The sequence below is a fragment of the Vanacampus margaritifer genome, chromosome 9, assembly GCF_051991255.1.
Source record: "Vanacampus margaritifer isolate UIUO_Vmar chromosome 9, RoL_Vmar_1.0, whole genome shotgun sequence".
Lineage (NCBI taxonomy): Eukaryota > Metazoa > Chordata > Actinopteri > Syngnathiformes > Syngnathidae > Vanacampus > Vanacampus margaritifer.
Window position 1 is genome coordinate 13,966,145 of NC_135440.1, and position 10,453 is coordinate 13,976,597.

The 10,453-nt window shown below is 39.5% G+C and overlaps 1 protein-coding gene across 1 annotated transcript in view; it reads left to right on the top strand.

Moving 5' to 3' along the window:
- The window catches only part of lars2 (leucyl-tRNA synthetase 2, mitochondrial), a 33,518-nt gene extending 24,673 nt beyond the window's left edge, over positions 1-8,845 (top strand). The window contains exons 14-21 of the mRNA XM_077576666.1: positions 240-377; positions 474-577; positions 1,128-1,307; positions 1,390-1,559; positions 2,306-2,383; positions 2,462-2,573; positions 4,304-4,431; positions 6,193-8,845. Of these exons, the coding sequence (XP_077432792.1) occupies positions 240-377; positions 474-577; positions 1,128-1,307; positions 1,390-1,559; positions 2,306-2,383; positions 2,462-2,573; positions 4,304-4,431; positions 6,193-6,372 (1,090 nt within the window). The 3' untranslated portion in view covers positions 6,373-8,845. The remainder of the gene's footprint in view (positions 1-239; positions 378-473; positions 578-1,127; positions 1,308-1,389; positions 1,560-2,305; positions 2,384-2,461; positions 2,574-4,303; positions 4,432-6,192) is intronic.
- The last annotated feature ends 1,608 nt before the right edge of the window (positions 8,846-10,453 follow it).

Below are 10,453 nucleotides of genomic sequence, written 5' to 3' on the forward strand. Positions count from 1 at the left end.
TCTGGGTTACATCACACTGGAGCTCACATAAAATATTTATAAACCTTACCTGTGCCTCCACCTTGTTCATGAGTTTCATTGTGAATTTTTGTAGTTCACTCACGAGATAAGTTAAGTGTGAGTTAGTCATATGCGTTACATAAAAAAGATGTTGTTCACTTCTTCCGGGTTTAATTGTAACACCCACAACAAAAATATTTTTCTTTCTCTTTTTGTTTTTCTCTAAATCTTATCTTAAGGCCTTTTGAGCGCCACCTAGTGGACCACTGGATGCCTGTGGATGTGTACATCGGAGGAAAAGAGCACGCCGTCATGCATTTGTATTACGCTCGCTTCCTCTGTCACTTCTGCAAGGACCAGGGGCTTGTGGCGCACAGGTCGGCTTTCTTGTTCAATGTCAGCTCTGTTAGTGTGCACATAATTTGTACACGAATGTGCCATCCATTTTCTTTTTCTTTTCTTTTTTTTTACAGGGAGCCTTTCAGAAAGCTACTTGTCCAGGGTCTGATCAAAGGCCAGACTTTCAGACGAGCAGACAGCGGCCAATACCTAAAGAGAGAAGAGATAGACTTCACAGGTGCATGTAGACTGAATCTGACACATAGAGAATGTGATTTTGTCAGAAGAAGCTGCTTAAAATTAACAGATGCTAGCTCAAAAGCAGTAAGGATGCAGTAATTGCAGTATTTTTCCTCTTTTGTTGTTGTTTGTTGCAATGTTATTTGCTTGAATGCTTTCAAAAGTCCAAGGATAGAATCAGACAAGAGTGCCTTACAGAGAGGGAAGGTCTTACATGCATGTCAGCAAAGATACTCTCAATAGATTTGCTTGTAGCGAATTAGTCAGTTTCAGTACTGAGTGTCAAGCATTCACACAAATGCTTTTGCTCCCACTTCTTTAATTAATTTATTAGTTGTTGAGTTATTTAAATTGTTTGTTTGTTTGTATTGTAAAGACAATTTTTGAGTTGATTTAAGTATATTCAGTCACTTTTCCATGACTGAAACCAGGTTTGTCAGATAATTAAATGTCTTATCTCAATGTGATAAGAAAATAGTTGAAGGCTAATACCTACAGTGGAGAAATTGCCTCATTGTCACTGACCTTCTACTCTTCCTACCTGTTAGAAAAAGAGCCAGTGGCGTTAGGAGGCGGCCGTGTGGAGGTGACATGGGAGAAAATGAGCAAATCTAAACACAATGGTCTGGACCCCCAGGAGGTGGTGCAACAGTACGGTGTGGACACAGTGAGACTCTACATCCTTTATGCCGCCCCACCTGAACAGGACATCCTCTGGAATCTTAAACGTGAGAAGATTAGCTGCTGGATATTTGTTTGTTTCCAGGCAAATGAATGTAATCCTGACATGAAATTAACCCCCCCTCCCAGAGGATGCTCTTCCTGGGGTCTTACGTTGGCAGTGCAGACTGTGGCAGCTTGTGACCAAGCTGCGAGGCGCTCGGCAACTCGGTGACGTCCCGAACCCCTCCTTGCTGAAAAAGAAAGAGCTGGCAGAGGCCAGGAAGATCTGGGGGAACAAGAACTATGCAATTCAAGAGGTAGTGACAGTTGTCACCAGTAGGGGTCAGTAGTTAGCCTGATTTCAAAGTGTCAGCGTTCATGTCCATCCTACTTTACCAAGAGGAATGATTTACCCACTGCTTCTCTCACCTTTGTATGTTTTGACTTCGAGTCCACCACAAGATGAGTTATGGCGAGATTAATTAATTAACACAAGATTAATATGCCAATCATTACATGCCTGTGCCACCCGATCGTCCATTCTGTACTGAAACCCCCGGAGTACAGGCGAAGAGGGAGGACTGGATAAAAATTGATTTAAAACTTACTCAGTGGCTCCCACACTTTATAAATAGATGTCCATTCCTGCCAGGTTGGATTTTCTTTCTCCGCCCCTCAAGGCTGCAGCTTTTATAGGACATCAGGCCTGTTACCCTTAAGCGCTCAAAGCCAAGGCTGTGCTTTGATTCAACCCTCGGAAAAAGCCTCAGTGATCAGCCCCTTCCCTAAAGGGGTTTCTCCTCCCAGTGGGTTAAGCTGGGAATTATTGACCTACTCGGGGCTGAGTATCTTCAGCGGGCAATAACAGGCTGGAGGTGCGTCCTTAGGGCATGTTGTTTTCTCTTCAGAGGCAGCACCAATCCCCAGTCAAGTGAATGACTGAAGATGGGACTAATTTAAAACAGGAACATAACACCACTGACTATAAACGTTTGAATAACTGACCGTTCATCTGTTTTGTTTTGTTAGTTTTTTTTTATCCGTGTGTTGTTTTTTATTCTAGGTCACATCCTACTTCACGAAAGACTTCTTGTTCAATGCGGGCATTTCTCGCCTCATGGGACTTAGCAATACATTGAGTGTGAGTGAACACTGTACTGCCTCTTCTGAGTTCAGTGAGCATCACCCTAACTACCGTTACGTATGTGTCTGTGTCCAGAGTGCAACTGTGAGTGTGGTGCAGCACAGTGTGGAGTTTGAAGAAGCTCTAGCCACACTGATTATGATGACCGCACCATTGGCACCTCACCTGGCTTCTGAACTTTGGGCAGGTGGGTCTGTATAAAAAAAATTATCCCTCCACCAAATTATTGGGTCACTTATTTAATTTGTTTGGTTGAATGTAAATACAGAACAATAGCATGAATGGAGAATTGCTCCAATCATGCAAGCTTTTCATTTCAGTGAAGCCTAAAATAACCTGGTAATTAATAAACATACACGAGTATGGAGCGCGACACCATATAATGAATTAAGTTCTTAAAAATCTAATCAAATTTACTTAACGTGATCTAAAATGTAATAACAAATTCTGACTGATATTGTACTAACATTATTACCGAGAATGTACAACCTGATTACATTTTTAGGTGGGGGTTTTTTCCCCCCTTCAAAACTGCTAATATAAATGAACAGGGAGAGGAGCCTTTTCATTGAATCTCTCTCTCTTTGCCTTGAATAAAAAAAAATAAAAAAAGGTTATGTTTTTGTATTCCTCATCTCCATGCAGCTTAAGGACGTGTTACGTTTTTGCTAGATAGCTACTTGTGCTGGAATAAAATTCCTCAACTTGGCATTGCAAGTTATGCAGTTAGGACGCTGACTCCCACAAATCAACTCCGTTGTATAGTTATAGAGCACTTAAAAAAAACACACAGCTGTTTTCTTCAGATGCAACCCAGGGGCAGCAGACACAATAAAAACAGCAGAGGCCCCATTATTGAACCCTGTGAAACACCATACTTTCTGTTATACATGTGAACTCATATTGCACATATTCATCCTAACACTTTTGTTTTTTATTTTTTGCTCGACACAGTATGAAGGGATTACAATAAAAAAAATGTACATACGGTAAATGTTTCAAAGTTGACTACAAGTTTACATGATCAGTTTTGGGGAAAAATGACCCACCTGAAAATGTGATGAATTATCAATAATGCAATAAAGAATTAGGTTTTCGGTAACACATAAAAAATGATAATGTACAATATCAGTCAGGATTTTTTTATTTTATTACATTGGCGATATTATTACATTGATTGGGTTTTATTACATTTTTGAGAGATTTAAGTGCAAATTTTATTAGGAAATGATTGGAGCTCCACAGCGCCTCACTGTTTTTGGATGTTTGCGCTTTACTTACTGCGATTGGTAAGTTTTAAAATGATCTTGATTTAGCAATTTTCCGTATTTTTTTTCTGTCATAGCTCAAACATGGGGTTAGCACATCATGCAGTAAGAGGAAGTGTTGACACGGCTCCTTCTTCTTATACACAAGAATGACGTAACCATCTGTCGTCAAATATCTGATTCTGTGGTCGAGTTCACCTAAAATACATTGTGTCCTTCTAATGAAAGCCATGCTGTGATCTATTGGCCCAGTGTAGAAAACAAACAGTTGGAAGGAAGACCGAGCGTCATCTTTGGTTCCTCACGTGGCCGCTTCCCTCTCCCTATCAAGGACAACATCCTATCATTGTGCACAACACACGTGCACAGCATTTCTGCAGTACAGTTTGATAGAAGCTGACTGGAAGGAAAGATTGCATAGCACATGTTCACCTTTTGTGATTGGAAAAAATTTTTTTTACGAACATAAAATCTCATGTGATGTCTGATAACATGTTGTGCTTTCACTCTCGCTCTCCTTCCTTTCTGTGACTAAAATATGAAGTCTGATGAAGGTTCTTTAAAAGAAAGTTAACTCAATTTAGATTGAATATTAGTCACTAGTGTGTTATTAGATGGAGTCACACTGTTATTGTTCCATCTCGTTCAGGTCTTTGCCAGGTGAACAACCCCATCAGCAGCGCTCTCCAGCGGGGTGGCAACGTTTTGTCTCAGTCCTGGCCTACTGTGGATTCCGACTACCTGGAGGCGCCTGACTTTGTGGACGTTTCTGTGCGGGTAGGATCACACAGACAAACGTTAATGTGGCTTGTGTCTTTTTTTACATTGAACCAGATGGGTTTTTTTGTCATAAGAGAGTCAAACTGTCTCCCTTAATTGTCCTTTTTTGGGGGAAGATGTAGGGTTTTACTTTGGCATCAGCACATTTGTTCCTTTGTTGACATACATCGCTGATGTCACATGCAAACGCATTTGTCCTCTAATCCACCATCATTTCAACTTTCAAAGCTCAAGTCAGCATCCATGAATACATCCACGCTATGTAATTTTAAAAAGAGCCTATGATTAGCTAGTGCGTGTGCATGTCTGAGTGTGTGTGTATTTATGCGTCTGCATGTCAAGTCTACTTAAAACTAAATAAACAAGTTGGTCAATGAGTAAGAAGCTTGTTTTACAACTGATTTTGGCTGCTGTCTTGTCTGTTGTCTTTAATTGCTTTCAAAGGCATTTCCTGCAAATATGTCCACTGTGGGACCCAAAAGATTATCTCAAATAATCAAAGAATTTCCCGGTAAATAATTTACATGGATTAACTGTTGCCCGTGCTAACACTGACAACACAAATACAAGCACTGACACACTCACATTTTGATTTTGGCTTACACAAGTGGTCACCATTTTGAAAGTGGCTGCAGATGAGTATTATTTAACTCATTCTCTCCCAGACGTTTTGACTGAAGCAACCCCCTTTGCTCCCGGCTGTTTTACTGGGTTTTGACTGATTTTGCAAGGCAGGCAGAATATTGTGTTCTATTGCTATAAAAAACATAGAACCTACCAAAAGAAAGATTAGACATTAGAGTCTCTTCTTTCATCAGAAAAAAAAAGGATATTACTATCTGTTTCCGTTTTGCAGCAATTAGCATTAGGATATAGCAAAGTTTCATCATTATTCACTGGTGAAAACAGCTCGTTGCAACATGGCCCTGGTTGATCTCTTATACTCTGCTGCCACCTGATGGCCGTTTTTGTAATAACTACCGTTCTTCAAGCGTCCCTCTTCAGTTCAGAGGCTGCATCAAAGCCTTCTGTATGCTCTAGCATAAACAAACATAAAAACGTATAAATACGTTTTTGGGACCATGGTTATATTTGAAATAGAACGTATTTATACGTTTTTGCGAGTAAATTAGTTAATCTTTTGGTTTGTCTCTAGCTGCATTTCTAATATTTTTTCTTTCTCACATAGACAAACACAATTGTGATGTGAAATAAACACATTCAGCTGACTCTTGGCGCTTCTAAGATGAGATATTTAAGATGAGTGAAATAATGTAAGCCAACTTCCAGCTATTTTACTTGAAAAAAATATGTTTTGATGCGTTTATATTACGGTTGTTTACTTCATTTTTTACCTCCCCGTGTGCACAGTGAATATTTATTTGAGCTCATATTGCTGGCTGGTGATGATTTGACTCACAAGAGTCCTCTCTTGTGGGCTTCCTCATCCGCTGCTTGTGTCCTCTAATCACATACTTTGGGACGCCATGCCTGAGTGGCCTCCAAGTCACACGCACGCACGCACGCATGCACGCACACAATAGCGAATGCTTCCAAAGACGGCATCCCACACAGGAAATCTTGCATTGTGTACACTTGCTTCTGAATCTAGAACACTGAACACACTTCCTCTAAACTACCACTAACTATAGGTTGGCAGCGTCCACTGCATGTATAAAGAGATCATTTCATTTGTATGCCAAAGAATGATCTTAGCGTTATGTTGGGTTTGATTTGTGTCTCAATTGTCACCCACAGATTAACAACAAAGTTTGTGGGAAGGTGACGGTGCCTATGCTGGTGTCCAAAGATTTGGATCAGGTGCAGAAGCTGGTCATGGAGAGCCCCCTCGGACAGACGGTTCTCAGGGAGCTGCACATCAAGAGAGCCATCCTCTCACCCCGGACTGCCCTCATCAATTTCCTAGTCGAGGAATGACGTTTGACTGCTTATGCGTTTGCCTGGTGGTGAAGAAGAAAAAAAAGACTGGTATATACTGAAAAGTAATATTACGAGTAAATATTAATATTGCGGTAATTTCCATAGGTTTTTTTTCCAGATGAAAAACAATCATGGTTAATTTTGCTAAACAGTCTAAATGATGCAAACGATGAATTTAACATTTAAATGTAAATATATGCTTCAATGACATAATGAGCTCTAGGTAAACGTACTTTGCTGTCTAAAGTCGACTTACCTAGTTGTTCCCATTTGACCGCCATTTTGGAACACAAGTATGCATAAATATTTTAAAACATTAAAAGCACATCATAAAACTCGAGGGCCGAGAGCCAGATGTGGCCAGCTAAAGCAAATCATGTGCAACTAACTACATCATGTTTTTTGCTCAAATCTGTACCACAATTGCAAATTATTGTCACTTTTAATAACGTTGCGATAGTGCAAGCATTTTTTTTTTTTTTAAATATGTAGTAATATGATGAGCCACTGACGGTAACCCTAACTATAATTTGGCCTGTGACTGAAATTAATTTACCATTTTTTAATACAGATATGATTTACAATATTTTTCTGGTACTAATACCTAAAACATTTTCATATACTTTGCAACAAACCAGGTTTTCCCCTCACTCTTGGTGAACACACTATTATTATTAAAATAATAAACAAAGTGTTTTATTTATTTTGAATGGTTTGTTTTAGCAACTTCTTCGGTTACATCGACATGTATTTGTTTAACCAATAATCGCTGTTATGTTGGCAAAATATTAGAATGTATCATGGGTCACTTTGCAACTAAATATTATGTAAATATATTTTATTGGTTGCTTTCATGTTTTTATTAAAATCTTGAAAAGTAGAACATGTCTTCTCAATCTCCCCCCCAAAAAAATTAACGTGAAATTCAACATGGCTCACTATTAATCCTCTCCCCATTTTGTCAAGCCCTCTTGACTTTCCCACAAAAACCGGACTACTACTCAAGATTCCAATCATTGCTCAGATTCCCCTCGATTCCCATGACACCACTACCAGCACCAGCAATGTCTTCTCACATCATCATCCCCTGAGTCACATCAGAGACGCTCGTTGCCGGACTTCTCGTTGCCGGACTTCTCGTTGCCGCCATATTGGACACAAGGCCTTGGGCTAGCCGTTAGCATTTTCCTTGTCGATCACATGCTCCAACAGAACAGTTTTGTGTGTACTCCCAAAAGCTTGTCTTTAATTGGCTGAATCAATGTACACGCTTTAACTTGCTGACATATTTGATGTCCAGTATGTAACGGAAGAAAGACATTCTCCATCAGCACACAGCCGGGGCTTGGATGAGGAAGTGCTTCTATTTTTATGTTTGCAGAAGCTCTGTTCTTGACTGTTCGAATCACGCCATTTCAGAAATTTCTGTAGAGAAAGATCTTGTTTTTGTTAAGAAAGTCACCAGCAATTGGAAACGTGCAGACAGGAGCTGAAACTGAGCATTCCTCACTGATCCGGTGAACTTTTTCCCATATTCCCGAGCTCTATCTGTCAGCATCAGGTGACGGGAAAAGCAGACAGGGAGAGAGAATAACAGGAAAAGACAGCAGGAATTATAAGAGGGAGGAAGCAAAGCGTCTGTGTTCTTTTTGTTGTTGTGTCACATTCTGCTTGTTTAATTGTTGTCACGGTGCAGCAAGTGAGAGTGCTAAAAATAAGGTGTTGCCTCTGGAAGTTGTGCCTTTTTACACTTTAAAACTGAATGAAGAATTTGATTTAATACCTTTGGTATTTCCACTTTGGTAGGATCAAAATGCTTATCCCACCTTCTTCTTTTTTTCTTCCCTTCTAGCAACATTTGTTAACAATGAAATGGTCTGCAATTATACACCCTGAACAAAAAGTTGACAGCCCAATTTTCTCTGAAAAATGTCACGGGGCCATTTTAACTGTCATCAGGAAATATTTCCCGATATGAGGTCACCATATGTGGGAATATGTATACATACATTAAAAATGGGCCTTTTAAGACATTTCTTATCATAATGAATCTTGTCACTGGCACCCCCAGAGTCATTTTTACACGGTTAATGTCAGCTCGGCAGTTGCCATGACAACCAGAATCACTGAACATACCACAGTGACTCACACAGTTATAGTTCTGCTTTATACTTGAGATGTACAGCAGGAATTATCCATGATGAGCTACAAAATTCTACCCATAGAGGAATAGGATGGTACACTTCATGACCTTGAATGCCACGCAGTTGCAAGCTATGATGAATACAGCTTTGTGATAAAGTCCTTTGAACTGCTTAAAATTCATTCCCTAGTGCTATTTAAAAAAAACATGTTTAAATAGTGGATGAATTACCCATTTGCTTGTGTGAGCTGTGAATGAGACATATAAAGATGTATTTTTTTGTTTGACTCAACTTTCTTAACAAATAAAGCTAGCTTAGCATTTGAACTCCTTTCTCTGAGTTTCACAAGCCACAAGTGCGGTGATGAGCATACAGTATGTGAAGGAACGTTTCTTGCTTGAAGGCAAAGTTGCATAACAGCGATTATTCCCCCAAACCTATACTGATGTGGTGCCCTATAAAGCCTACGATTTTAATTAAAGCTGCAGCCCGCTACCTCGTTGTCACCTCAGCTGGGATTTAAAGCCTATTATGGTGGCTTATACAATACACCAGCGAGGTTCACGATGCAATGTGGAGGGGTCACGGGCTGGAATGTGTGACATCACTCAGCCGAAACAGAGGGGCCTGTAAATAGCCTACCTCAACCACCAAGTCTAACACACCCATGCATACCGATTGTGGCGTTGCTTTGCCTTGAAATGATGAAAAGGAAAAAGTTTGAAAGTTACCTCAAGGGAAGCTCTGGTTACACTTTAACTGACCCTATTCCAACTGCTTAGGGCATTATTCATACTTCACTGATTTTAAATAATACCTATCATTTTAACTCTCTATTGCCATAAATAGGAGTGTAGTACTTTAGCCACAAACTGGTATTCCCATAGTGTAATGTTTAATTCTCACCCCCTTCAAGGCCCTCAATAGCCCGACTTCCTTCTGTCTCACATGGTGTGCCCCAGAGCTCTGTTCTTAGTACTATATTTTTCATACATTTAAAACACAAATCTCAAAAACCATCAACAGTCATTTTAGGAACATCCATTTTCTATAGCGTTTGTCCTAGATCGGGTAGTGGGTGCACACGGAGTGTACCCAGTTGACACTGGATTGGTCGCTAGCCAATTGCAGAAACAACTGTTCATACTCACGTGCATACCAATGGACAATTTAGAGTGTTTATTTAACCTAATCCGCCTGTTTGTAGCGTGTGCAGTACCCTGGAGAACCCATGCAAGCATGGGGAGAGCATACAAAATCCACACAGGAGTGCGAGCCAAAATTCAAACCACACAACTCAGAACTGTGAGGCAGAGATGCCAACCACCACTCAGAGTAATAAATCATCATACCAAGTAGTGCCAAGGAGTAATATGTACTATAACATGTACTAGGCTGGTAACTTATAAAAAGTTAAATCAAAAATACTTGTATGATTTTAAAAATGGTTAAAAACGGCTTCAATAAAATTTTCTGTTAAACAATAGCTGTTTTGATGACTTTGCACCAAAAAAAAAGTTTCTCTACATACAAAGTAGTTTTACTCTTAATTGGTTCGATCTTCATGCCATGAAAACGTGATCACATAGCTTTTCTGATGTAACCCGACAAAAATGGGCAAATATAAAAAAAAATACATCTTCTTTGTATATATTTTTCATATTAGACATAGTTTTGAATGCTTAAAGCACTTTTAGATGGCACAAGACAACATAAGCGTCATTCTGGTAGCCCACAATATCTAAAAATTCTGTCAAATAAGGCCATGGATGGGGAATATCTTGCTTCTCTGAATCTGTTTCTTCATTATAAAGGAATTACCATTTACATTTTCTTAGAATAACTGGATAGAACAAGGGCATGTTTCAGTTGTTTTGTGCATGTATTATTTTACATTTCTTAACAGAATTCTGGAATGACCCAGGGGACTATAT